Source organism: Cercospora beticola, chromosome 9 (genome assembly GCF_033473495.1).
Source record: "Cercospora beticola chromosome 9, complete sequence".
Classification (NCBI taxonomy): domain Eukaryota; kingdom Fungi; phylum Ascomycota; class Dothideomycetes; order Mycosphaerellales; family Mycosphaerellaceae; genus Cercospora; species Cercospora beticola.
This window is the reverse complement of record NC_088943.1, coordinates 1,440,377-1,452,639: the sequence shown is the minus strand read 5'-3', so window position 1 is coordinate 1,452,639 and position 12,263 is coordinate 1,440,377. Positions and strand designations below refer to the sequence as shown.

Below are 12,263 nucleotides of genomic sequence, written 5' to 3'. Positions count from 1 at the left end.
ATCGCGACGATACTAAGAGATATAGCTTTTATTCTTAAGATACGTCTTCTATATAATAAGGCCTAGGTTCTAGATATCGTTTAGCAATTTATGCCTAGTAGTTCTTATAATACTGCATTTCTGCCCGTGCAAAAGTCGTAGGACACCTACTAAAGGGTATAGTAGGCGGAGAGTAAGCCTAGTTATCGTGTATAGAGGTTAAAATAGTATATATGTTCTCGATAGCTAGTTTATAAGCCTCGAGACAGTCGTATTGTTGCGTTTTGCATTTTCAAAATCTCAGATTTTGGCCTGATTTGGCCTGTCCGGAATGCCTATCTGTCCGGCTTGCTTATCAAACACGTTAGCGCCCGTCCCATATTCAGTAATAATAAGGAGTCAGCTCGTCAGCCTCTTTTTCCAGGGTCGATACCGTCACTCTATTCTATTCCCATACAGCCACAGCGGACCTCCATGCACACGGCATCGCACTCGTCCAACACGTTGCTATCGCCTGCGCGCGCGCTCACGCACGCCCATGCAGCGTTCCTGCACCCACCCAGCCTCCCGCCCACTGCCGCAGCCTCCATCCATCCCCTCGATCGTGTCGAGGGTGCTGGTCAATGGATCGCGTCTTCGTCGTCACAGGCCGACCGCCCAGCGACGTGCGCGCCGGCCTGCCTCTGCACAACGTCGCACCCAATAGCTGAACCTCGTGCGGTCCACGCAGATTCATTGTACTGCGTTGCGTCTCGCAGTCTCCGGACCCAAGCCTTCGCTTAAATCCCTCGCAGATTGCGCGTACGCTCGCACATTGATGAGCTCGCAAAACTTTCTTCCTCATCGGCGTGTCAACCCCCGGACATTCCACTTTGACGTGAAGATAAACAATGCGCTAGCGAAAAGCCTGCCCGCCCGCCGTCTGCGATCTTTCGTGATGCTTTTGCAGCCTGTGATGATGAATATCTGGCTCCCCCATCATCGTAGATGCCTCGTTGCACCAGCACACACGCGTCGTTCGTCGTTGAGGGCGCCTCGACTTGAAACGCGCTGCGGGCTAATGCAGAGCGGGCTTGCCGAACGTCCCAGCACCCGTGCGTGCATGTGAAGGCTCTGCGGCATCGGGGATCCTGCCTGCCTCTCTCCGAACATTGGTACTGTACATCATCGCCAGCACTACTTGTCCGCTCCCCTCAACTGGCGCGGTATTGCTGGCTGTTCAAGGCGCGTCTGAGACCTGCACGTGGAATCGGTGTTCCGAGAGTCCCCGCGAAGACATCGGTGACCATCGTCAACATGGCTGCAGCCAACAAGCCTTCGGAATTGAATGCTCGCGCACAAAATGGCTTTGCCAAGTCCAGTCTGTACGACCAACATCGTCCGGCATACTCTGCGACGGTCGTGCAGTATCTGCTCGAGCAACTACGCGTCGCTGATAAAAAGCACGCCACGATCGTGGATCTTGCTGCGGGAACCGGAAAGTTCACGGAAGCGTTGGCCGCCCGGCATGAGGACTTTCGCATCATCGCTGTCGAACCACACGAGCAGATGAGACAGGTGCTTGAGTCGAAGAAGTTGAAGGGCGTGATTGTAGTCGATGGCATGAGTGACAACATGCCCACCCTGCAGGACGGCAGCGTGGACGCCGTGACTGTTGCTCAGGTAGGCTATCCTTAGTATTCCTATCTCTTCGTGAACTGCGAGCTAAGTGCTTGCAGAGCTTTCATTGGTTTGCCAATATGGATTCTCTTAGAGAGATACACCGTGTGTTACAACCACATGGCGCTCTTGGACTCATATGGAACGCAGAAGTATACAACTCTCCAAAGGACCAACAAGCCCTATCGGCTTGGGAAGGCAAGTTGCGTGATCTGAATTGGGCAGTAGCCGAAGAGACTGGGGATCAGGAACCTCGCTTCCGCCATATGGAGTGGAAGAAGATTTTTGACGATCAAGTCAAGAAGACGCCGCTTTCCTTACTGGTTGCAAGTGATGACCAATTGTTCAGTCTGCCGATCGCTGAGCACACTGAACCATTCGAAGTGACCTTGACAGCGGAAAGGGCATGGGAACGATTTGCAACACTTGGGCACATTGCAGTACTTGAGGGTGATCTTCTAGAGAAGACCAAAAAGACTTTCATGGATATTATCAACGCCCCTGACGTCGAAAAAGACACCGAGGGCAACGCGACCCTTCATGGCGCCGCCCACGCCTTCTGGACTACCAAAATCCCAGCCGAAGGTCGTGAAAGCCTGACTGGAGTATCGCGGCCCGAGCATGACCGCACTGCAGAATGAGGTGAAGGGCAGTAGGTACAGATACCGGCGTTGTGGTCATGCTTGTGTTGCTACCCGGGTCGGGTGAGCATGCTTGTCAAGCGGAGGCCATAAACACGATAGACTTCTGTCTCGGAGCCAGGTGGCTCAAACTCTTCTCATTGCGCTGCATCTGCCGAAATGTACATGACTAAGAGCCAGATTAGCACGTGAGCGGAAACAGGAGCTACGCGTGTTGAAGACGCAACGCCAATATGTATTTGCAGGAGCGTGTAGTGCCTCCATGAGCGGCCGAAACAGCAGTAGACATAGACGACACAAGAGCAAACAACTTACCATTGTTGCCTCTCACAAAAGCATCACCGTAATTCCGCCTCAGCTTGCCATCCACGAATTCTTTGGTGTCCTCGAGAGCAATGTTCATGTATCCATCGACAGATTGAAGCTCGCCTGCAGAAGCCCGTCAGTGAATTTGTTTCGCGATGATACTCTCGTTATCCCTGTTGGAAGAGAGGCAACAAAGCACAGCTCCATTGCACGTAATCCTGAGGCCTGTCACAGCTTCCGTTCCGCATACCTTTGTAGACGACTCCCGAATTGAGCTTCACAGTCACAGGAGCTCCAATGATCTCACTCAAAAATCCAGAGGGATCGCGAGCATCAGCTTCGCCATTTGGCGGGTTCTCAGGTTCGGCCGACATATCTTGTTGCGTTCTTGCTGTTCGTGGCGTCGTTGGTTTGTGTCGTTGCGATCAGGCTTGCGCAGGAACGTTCGAAGATGGTGATGCCGACACGGGGCGGCAAAAGTCGTGGCCGACTTGTGCTCACGAAAAATTGCCTGACGATTGCAAGCATTTAAAAATATATCGACAACGAAATTGAAGACACCGCGACAAGCCACAATGAAGTTACTTACTATGAATTTCCTCACTTGCGCGCGCAAGACGTGCAAGTCTTCGCCGGCGGCCTTCCCTTTGCATCCAAAGGAGGCAGAACTCGAACAGATCGAGCTGGACATGAACCCGCTGTTTATCAAGAACATGCTTCCTCGACTGGACTGGGAGGCCATGAAGACTTTGACACAAGAGGTATGTATTGTTGTGTCGATCATATTTGCACCACATTGTGACTGACTTTTCTTCAGCTCGGGCTGCCGAATCTGCCAGCAGAGACCCCAGAACCAGAAGCACTCGTCGACGAGAATGAGGAGCCATCACAAATCTTGAAAGATCTCCACCTGCTGCTCATGGAGACGAGCATCGCAAGTGGAAAGCTAGTCTGCGGCAACTGCGGCCACGAATACGCAGTGAAGGAAGGAATTGCCAACTTCCTCTTGCCAAGCCATATGGTTTGAACGAAGAAAAGTCCTTTACAACCGCAACATCACGGACTGCTGCCTACTTCGCTCGATGAAAAGATTCGGTCTCGAGATATTCGCACTACAATGCCGGCTGCAGCATTGGCGCTACACTATCACATCCACCAGCAAATTACTGCTGCCTTGATGAATTCACCGCTGGCGCGATTACGATTACGAGTCATCAAGATGTGGCGCAGTCCATCTTCAGTAATGGCCGAACACTCTCCGCCAATACGCACACCTGCAGAGCTACCCATCACATTTTGAAGGTGATGTGTCGTTGAGCGCGAATTGAAGAGAACTCGGAAACCGTTGTTGATTACAGATGGCTTATGGATGGTCAATGTGGCTGTGGCTGATAACTTCAGGCGAGCCGAGGGAGCCACTGACTGACATGTGCAAGGCCGCCCTCGACATTTCGTCGATTATCACAATGTCTGGTCCGCCAGGCAGTCGCACATGCAACAGACCATGCGGAGGTTATAATCGTAGCTCTAGCGTGCTATAGGTGCAGAGCGTGAAAATGCCAGCGCAGTGAGAAGAGCAAAGGCAGGGTATTTAGATCGTCTCGAGTCTAGCGAACGTGGCGCCAGGTCAGCAAAATGACGTGCATGTATTTTCCGCGCCCGCCGCCTTAACTAATGCTGGATCGCTGCTGGTGAAAGAGGCCTGAACCTAGACCTGAAGACACCCTCCTCGTCCAGACGCCCTAATCCCTCGCAACCTGAGCGTATTTAATAATTGTTATACCTACACACGGTCGCGCTCCTGCCACCTCCCACCTCCACCTCCGCCGCCCGAACGCCGCCGTACCTCGATCGCCCGTGTGTGCCTCGGAGGCTGCTGCGATCATGCCTTTGACCAAACACAACGCCTCGCCGCAACCTTCAGGGCGCAGTTCGGGTTCAGGGTTCCATCCGTTTGGAGGTCGAGGTGAGGAGAGGAGGAGCGGCGCGTGGTGAATGAGCATACACTGACCAAGCGTGTGGAACCAAAGTGAGCAGGCACTTCGGGGATTCTGTGAGTGCACCTTCTAAAAATCCAACTTCCACTTCCACTTCCACACACAACTCATGCAACAACACACGCGACCATGTCGAGACGCAAGCCGTACAGCGTGCGGCCCACAACCTTACCATACCATCGCGTGCAACGGCGAAGCGCGACTCATGCGGGACGACGAGCTAACGTGCGCCGTGCGGGCCAGCTATCACCAGACGATGCCTACCTCAGCTACTACGACATCCGCCTCACGCGCGAAGACGTTGACTCGATCAAAAACGACTGGCTGACCGACAATGCAATCTCCTTCTGGCAAGAGTACCTCGAGCGCGAGAAGCTCATCCACTACCCCAAAGCCAACATCGTCCTCCTACGACCGACAATGAGCTTCATGCTACAAAAGACTAAGAATCCTATTGACCTGAAAAGCGCACTGCCCAATTTCGAGAGGACAACCCACATCTTTCTTCCCATCAACGACTGCCAGAGCGTCACTACAGCCGAGGGCGGGTCGCACTGGTCACTGCTGCTCGTCTCAGCCATCGATGGCGTCGCCTTCCACTACGACTCGCTGAACAACTCGAATTACCACGAGGCGAGACTCACTGCCCACAAAATGTCGCAACTGCTTGGGAAGCCTCTGAACTTCATCAACCTGCAGGACTCCCCGCAACAGGACAACGGCATGGACTGTGGAGTGTATGTGTGCCTGCTGATGCAGCACCTTCTGATATCCAAACTACTCAAGGCACATGCTCAGGACAAGATCAGCATGAGCATGCGCGGGAAGGAAGTTGATGCCTCAGGAGGGCGGAAGGAGATCTTGCGTGTCATTGAGGCGAGGCGGAAAGAAGGCGAGAGGCGGCGATCGTGAGCATCTACAACCAAAAACTCTGCACATGGAGAAATACTGACAATTTTCGCAGGCGAAGTGGAAGTCCAGCAGGCAAATCTGGTTCCAAGAGCAAATCACCGCCTCGAATCGGCGCCGAGAACGAATGATATCACGACGCGAAAATGAAACGATACCGAAGCAGTGTGGGACATGTGATTCTGAGATTCTAGGTTTTGATCTTCAGCGGAGGCGTTTCTGGGCACCACGGGATGTGATAACGCGTACGAGCGGGCTGCCTTTGCTTTCTCATGGTGTATGTATATGCTACTTCAGAGCCCGAGGCTGAACTGCCTGCAGTGCAGGTACGACGGTCCACACTTGGAAGAACTTCAAATACAGCGAATCCACTGCGGTGGATTGTATGACGGGTGGGCACTCCGCGCACAATGTACACGGCTTGCTGAGGTGACTGGAGTCTTTCATCAAGAGCAGCGTACCAGCCTGCATGTGACAGCCAAAGCGCGACGCCCTTCTCTGAGTTAAGGTTTGATATCGCCTCCCTGGGCGGAGCGTTTCCGTCCTCGGCTACTCCTTCGCGTAATGAACATCCTGTAAGCACAGACACCACACTTGCACAGCTTGGAAGATGAGCGCGAGAGGGTACTTCCTTAAAGTTGCGCGACTTACTGTAGGAAGCATTCTCCATCAGGGGTTCTCTTTCCACTCCGGCAAGCTATTCCATAGCTGAGCTCTAGCTGACCCGACCCTTCACGAACCTTGCGAAATTTGACGAGGGTGTTCGCTCTGATATAAAACATGTCAGCTTGAGTGCCCGGTGGTCCTCAACGCTTGTTCGAGATAACAGTTGCCTACGCGCTCAGTGCTTGTGAGCACCCGCAAAGCTAGTACAACATGGCTGATACTGCGATCAAGATCACAACCGCCGGGAAAGGTAAGTGGCCAGACCCTCTTCCATCCTCCTCACCAAGCCTTAACAACAACAGAATACAAACCAAAAACAGCCGATCTCCTCGCAGTAATATTCCGCGATGACCCAGTCATCCGATTCATGCTCTGTTCCCTCACCCAACAACAACGCGACGCATACATAAAAGAATGGTTCCAAACAGTTCTCCAAGCAGCCGCAGTCAACGATGCAATTTTCCAAGAAGCCGATAATTGGTCCTCAGTCGCAGTTTGGATGAAACCGGGCAAGAAAGTCGTCAGCTTTGTGACTTTTATTCAACCCGCTTTCATTCAGACTTTATTCAAATTGGGATTTGGAGGTCTGAAGAGGATGTTGGTAGATTTCAGTAGCGCTACAGATGCGATTAAAGCGAGGCAGTTGAAGGCCAGAGGGATTAAGAGGTTTTATTATTTGTTTTTTATTGGTACTGTGGATGAGCAGCAAGGGCGGGGCTTGGCGAAGATTGTGGTGAAGAGGTGGCAGGAGAAGTGTTTGCAAGAGGGCGGAGTGCCGATTTGGTTGGAGGCTACGACTCCAAAGAGTAGAGACGTTTATCTTAAATGCGGATTTGAGGTTGTGGAGGAGTTGGTCATGGGTGCAGGGACTCATGATGCACGAGGAGAATTTGCAGAGGGAGGTGAAGGCGTGAGGTTGTGGGCTATGCTGTGGAATCCGAATAGCAAGGAGAGTAGCTCAGCAAATGCCTGATTAATGAGTAACCCCTAGGTCGCGTGTCGCTGAAATGTCCCAAGCAGGGCTTCGCGGCGCTGTTGGTGGAAGGAGCCAAGCTGATGAGCAGGCACCACCAATTTTCCGCCGAGAAAGTGATTCTTTGAACAACCGGTTCGGCCGGCGAATCGGTGCTTAACGGTACTGTAAAGGAGCACATCGACAGTGGACGCCACACGGAACAAGAGAAACGAAAGAAGGGCGCATCTCGTGCTTGAACACAACGGGCATAGCCTCATCCGCAGTCCGGATGGCGAAATGAAGCGAGCGACGAGCTTCGTATGCAGTGTTCCGCCATATCGGGTGAGCAGCTTGTCAATGATGACACGGAAGTAAATCGGCTTGGATGATGGCGGAAGGTGAAGGGAAATGCCCTATAATCAAACAGATCATGCCAAGGCAGCGTGCATGTGAAAGAGATCAAAGGTGTGAGGTCTGGGTCCTATCTCGCTATCCTCGGCGGTACCCATAAAACGAATGGGGCGCGAAACCTACCAGCTGAACGCGTGTGGTCGATATTGCTTGGGATTGGCATTTGCATCAACACAGCCACCGGCGCCTCGTTGAATGAATTGGCGGCCTGCGGCCTGGCGAGAGGCCTCAGCGAGTTGTGCAACTTATCATGCGTCGCGGCCTGATGCATGCTGTCAAATCGTAGGCATCGAATGAACATCTGAACCCGCGATCCCCAAGTGCTGGGAAACGTGGCCAGGACAGGCAGCTGCATTGAATGTCATGTGCGCGTTCTTGGAGTGCTGTGTTGCCTTATCGGAGCAATGAGAAGAGCGCTGAGCGGCGGTCGTTCCTGAGTCTGGTTGGCGAGACGAATATGCTGAGCTGCAGAGCGGCTGCACCCCAGGACTTGATCGACCCGGAGGCAGCTAATCAATACCACAGCCCCGGATTCCGTAGCGACAGATTGCGCGATAACGAATGGAGGTCGCGTCGTCTGGCACACCTCCACTGCGCTGGACGGTCGCACGCTCGATCCCTCGAGCGGGGGAATTGGCGGCGCAGCTCATCGTCTGGCTGCCGCGTCGCAGTGCGCTCTCTCGGGTATGCGTTGCGATGGACCAGACCAGGCGATATCATCGAGTGGACGACGCGAGGGTTTCGCGTCGGGGAAGCATGCGTGATGTTCGGCAGAAGAGCGGAGTGACTGCTCGTGGCGGCAGCAAGCGCCCGGATGATGAAATGCGCGAAGACGCTGCTGACGCGTGACTCGTGCGATGACGAGCGAGCCACGGGCACGCAGCAGGTGATGGGAAGTGTGTGCGGCGACGATGGCGATAGGTGGTGTTTGCCCGCCGCAGACGCTCTCCGCGCCGCTCACACCGGCATAGCGCGCGCGGACGAGGAGCCAGCAGCGCAGTGCAGTGCAGTGCAGCGCAGTGCATGTTGTGCGTGGAAGATGCGCAGCCAGCACAATTCTAGCTAGCACCAATTGCTCTTATCGACCCTTGATAAGCCTAGCTTGACAGCCTGGGGCAACGAGCTTCCATCACCACCACCGCCCTTCGTCCTCCGACCTGAGAGTCACTACTTTTCATCCATCCCGCTGCCTGAGACCGACCTGCTTTTCCACCCCCATTGCCCTCTCTTCTGCGCCGCCTTCACTTACGCGCTGCCCCGTTAATTGCCCAGTTCCTTTCCTTTGACCGCCGCTGGCAGGCCCGAGCACCTTCTCCTCATCCGCGGTCACGAGCCCGAGTCCAGCAGTTCCAGATCGCTTTCACCCACGCCCCGACCGGCTGACCTGCTGTTCCCGTCACGACACTCGCATTGCGCACCGCAGCCATCATTCGACGCGCACATCGATGATCGTCTAGCCGCCAAGCCATCCATCGAGTGACTCCCCAGCAACCGAACACAGCACCATCATCCGCTTCGACGTTGATGCATCGCACCGCCCTGCCTGTACCCTGAAAGATTGTATAACGCACCTCGACGAACGAGAGGAGGAGGGACGTCCCGGCTTGCAGAACACCAACAGGTACTACCGCCAGCATGGCGGCGCCACGCATACCGGGTACCTCGTCGAGGCGCCCAGCACCACCGCCGGAGCTGGAGCCCGACGAGCTCATAGGAGAGTTTCGCAGGGGCAAGGAGATTGGGAAAGGCTCTTTCGCTACTGTATATCTTGCACAACATCGGGTAAGTGCCGACTCAGGAGGCGTCGTCCACCTTGATGAGTCGAATATGGAACAGATTGTTGACAATTTTGAACAGAAGAGAAAGTCATACGCAGCAGTCAAGGCCGTCCAGATGGGAAAACTATCTAAGAAATTGAAGGAGAATCTGGCGACCGAGATTGAAATCCTCAAGGGGCTCAAGCACCCGCACATCGTCCAGTTGTTTGTCTGCACCGACACGCCGTCCTACATCTACCTTGTAATGGAATACTGCCAGCTTTCAGATCTGGCACAGTTCATGAAGAAGCGCCACCAGCTGCCCAACCTACCCGAGACCGCAGACATATTCAGGAAATACCCAAACCCAGACCACGGCGGCCTGAACGAGGTTCTTGCTCGACATTTCCTGAAGCAAATCACCAGCGCCTTGCAATATCTCCGCTCGCATAACTTGATCCACCGCGATATCAAGCCTCAAAACTTGCTTCTCAATCCCGCGCCGACCTACATGTCGAGACTCAAACCCGAAGACGTGCCACTCGCGGCGAGCGAAAACTCGCTGATTCCCGCTGTTGGCGTCGCATCTCTTCCGATGCTCAAGATCGCTGACTTTGGCTTTGCCCGTCACTTGCCCTCGACATCCATGGCTGAGACGCTTTGCGGATCGCCATTGTACATGGCACCTGAAATCCTTCGATACGAGAAGTACGACGCGCGCGCCGATCTCTGGTCGACTGGAACTGTGCTGCACGAAATGATCGTGGGCAAACCACCCTTCAGGGCTCAGAACCACGTTGATCTCTTGCGGAAGATTGAGAGGGCAAACGATGTGATCGTGTTCGACAACAAGCACATGACCATCAGCCGTGGCATGAAGGATCTGATCAGAAAGCTTTTGAAGAAGAGCCCTGTCGAGCGTATGACTTACGAGAATCTCTTCAATGATCCAGTAGTCGTCGACGAGATCCCAGGCCTTCACTCGGAAGATAAAGTGCAGGAGCATGGAATTCCGGGCTCAGAGGCATCAGTGTCGGAACTCAGCAAGAGGATGGCCCGGGCTATGGAGACTGAAGCTTCACCGCGATCGACACCAGCACCCGAGCTGCGGGCCAAACGCTCTCAAGACGATGGCCCGGGACGCGCAAGCCGCAAACCGTCTGAAGAGGCTATCCCGCAGCGGAGGTCCATCGACGGGGAACGACGTAAGTCTTCAGTGGGTAGCTCGAACCAGGCAGAGGTCACAGGCATGAAGCGTCAACCAAGCCAACGAGAACCGCGCCGTCCAAGCATCGTCGCACACATAACTGCTCCTGGACGTCAAGAACTCCAGCAGCAGGCTCCGATGAACCCGGCTCCGCCGATGCCCAGGCGAGCCTCTCGCTCTTCGCCACTCGCTGGACCGCCACTTGTTCGAGAACCCACTATTGAGGCAGCGAAAGAAGATCGCGCTGCTCGCGAGGCTCACGAGCGCACTGCACACGACGTGGCGTTCGAAAAGGAGTATGTTGTCATCGAGAAGCGTGCAGTGGAAGTCAATGCCTTTGCGGACGAATTGGATGCCGTGCATGGGTCGCCATCCCACCAGGGTGCAATGGTCAGACGTGCCACGACGCAAGGTCTGCCGAATTCCCTGCCAGGAACCGCACCTGTCAGTTCTTCAAGAGCCGTTCAAATGGCGCCCGGACGAAATGCTCATCAACGAGGTGGCTCGTTCGAGAGGCGTCTTACGTACTCTCCGCAGTCGGCGACCAACATGCTGACCAAGGCCTTGACGGCTGCGAATGCTCGTCTCTTTGGTACCGGTACATCGCCACCGATCGGAGGCCCATCACCGCCGCGTGGTTACAGCGCCTTCCCGGCATACCCCACGCCTGCAGCAGCGTTGGCCATAGGCGATGGCAACGATATCAAGCCCATAGATGAGGAGACTAGGTTGGTCCGCACGCTGGAGGAGGCAGCACACCGCAGCGATGTCATTTATGGCTTCGCCGAAGTCAAATACCGGCAAATACAGCCGGCACCACCTTCGACCCAGGACGCGCTTGGGATTCAGCAGATCGGCGCACTCGAGAAACCTGGGGAAGCCGATGGTGAAGACAGGGACATGACCAACATAGCCATTGTTGGGGTTGCTGAGGAAGCTTTGGTGCTGTATGTCAAGGCTCTTGCCATCCTCACCAAGACCATCGATCTTGCTGGTTGGTGGTGGAACAAACAGAAGGAACGTGGGGAGGAAGTGCCAACCGAAGCTTCTGGTGCGCACGGTAGTGTTGCACGTCGGATTTTTGGAGTCGTGAGGTGGTCTCGCGGTCGTTTCAACGAGTGCTTGGAGAAATCGGAGATAGCGGGCCGTCGCTTGCAGCAGGCTCAGCGACAATTGCCCGAGGACCACAGTGGGCACCCGAACAATCACGATGCGACTACAGGATCGTCGGTAGCAGCTTCGGCGGACCAGTTCCGTATCACGAGCGGCGTCACGGCTGAGCGTCTCATGTTTGATCGAGCGGTTGAGATGAGCAGAGCTGCAGCAGTAAGCGAATTGGTGGGAGAAGAGCTCAGTGACTGCGAGTTGGGCTACAAGACTGCAATTATGCTGCTCGAGGCGGTCCTGGAGACGGAAGATGACCCGCTCATGCGCAAGCCCAGCTCGAAGAAGGACAGGCCCGTCGATGAAGCCATCAATGGCATGGAGACAGAGGACCGGCAGACGGTCTTGCGCAGTAAGTTGTCCCTTGCTCCTTTGTATCATGTCGCTAACCTGTTTGAAGTCATCGAGAACGCTAGGGGTCGACTTGTGTCTGTGAGGAAGAAGATCAACGCAGCGCAGACTGCTGTGAAGCGCGCGCCGAGCGGCAGCTCAACGCCGAAGCCAACAAGCAACCCATCTCCATCATTGATCGCACCCAGCATCGGTGGCACGCCTCCGCGATGACCATGATGACATGTCCAGCTCCACGAATGGACCACGGAATGGACAGCG

General features: G+C 54.7%; 6 protein-coding genes across 6 annotated transcripts; 5 read left to right on the top strand and 1 right to left on the bottom strand.

The window, feature by feature from the left end:
- Positions 1–1,275: 1,275 nt before the first annotated feature.
- Positions 1,276–2,279, top strand: RHO25_012790 (uncharacterized protein; the record flags this gene model as incomplete). Its single annotated transcript, XM_023604086.1, has 2 exons — positions 1,276–1,641; positions 1,698–2,279. 2 exons carry the CDS (start codon positions 1,276–1,278, stop codon positions 2,277–2,279), a joined length of 948 nt encoding a protein of 315 aa, XP_023450138.1.
- A 137-nt stretch (positions 2,280–2,416) lies between these two features.
- On the bottom strand, positions 2,417–2,959 carry LSM6 (U4/U6-U5 snRNP complex subunit lsm6; the record flags this gene model as incomplete). Its single annotated transcript, XM_023604085.1, has 3 exons — positions 2,417–2,448; positions 2,595–2,708; positions 2,836–2,959. The coding sequence occupies 3 exons, from the start codon at positions 2,957–2,959 to the stop codon at positions 2,417–2,419; spliced, it is 270 nt and encodes an 89-aa protein (XP_023450022.1).
- A 201-nt stretch (positions 2,960–3,160) lies between these two features.
- On the top strand, positions 3,161–3,612 carry RHO25_012788 (uncharacterized protein; the record flags this gene model as incomplete). Its single annotated transcript, XM_023604084.1, has 2 exons — positions 3,161–3,346; positions 3,403–3,612. The coding sequence occupies 2 exons, from the start codon at positions 3,161–3,163 to the stop codon at positions 3,610–3,612; spliced, it is 396 nt and encodes a 131-aa protein (XP_023450482.1).
- Positions 3,613–4,469: 857 nt separating this feature from the next.
- On the top strand, positions 4,470–5,622 carry RHO25_012787 (uncharacterized protein; the record flags this gene model as incomplete). Its single annotated transcript, XM_023604083.2, has 4 exons — positions 4,470–4,551; positions 4,616–4,638; positions 4,826–5,490; positions 5,547–5,622. 4 exons carry the CDS (start codon positions 4,470–4,472, stop codon positions 5,620–5,622), a joined length of 846 nt encoding a protein of 281 aa, XP_023450480.2.
- A 745-nt stretch (positions 5,623–6,367) lies between these two features.
- Positions 6,368–7,130, top strand: RHO25_012786 (uncharacterized protein; the record flags this gene model as incomplete). The annotated part of the gene is made up of 2 exons (XM_023604082.2): positions 6,368–6,407; positions 6,460–7,130. The coding sequence occupies 2 exons, from the start codon at positions 6,368–6,370 to the stop codon at positions 7,128–7,130; spliced, it is 711 nt and encodes a 236-aa protein (XP_023450481.1).
- Positions 7,131–9,158: 2,028 nt separating this feature from the next.
- RHO25_012785 (uncharacterized protein) lies at positions 9,159–12,215 on the top strand (the record flags this gene model as incomplete). The annotated part of the gene is made up of 2 exons (XM_023604081.2): positions 9,159–12,003; positions 12,052–12,215. 2 exons carry the CDS (start codon positions 9,159–9,161, stop codon positions 12,213–12,215), a joined length of 3,009 nt encoding a protein of 1,002 aa, XP_023450478.1.
- Positions 12,216–12,263: the final 48 nt, after the last annotated feature.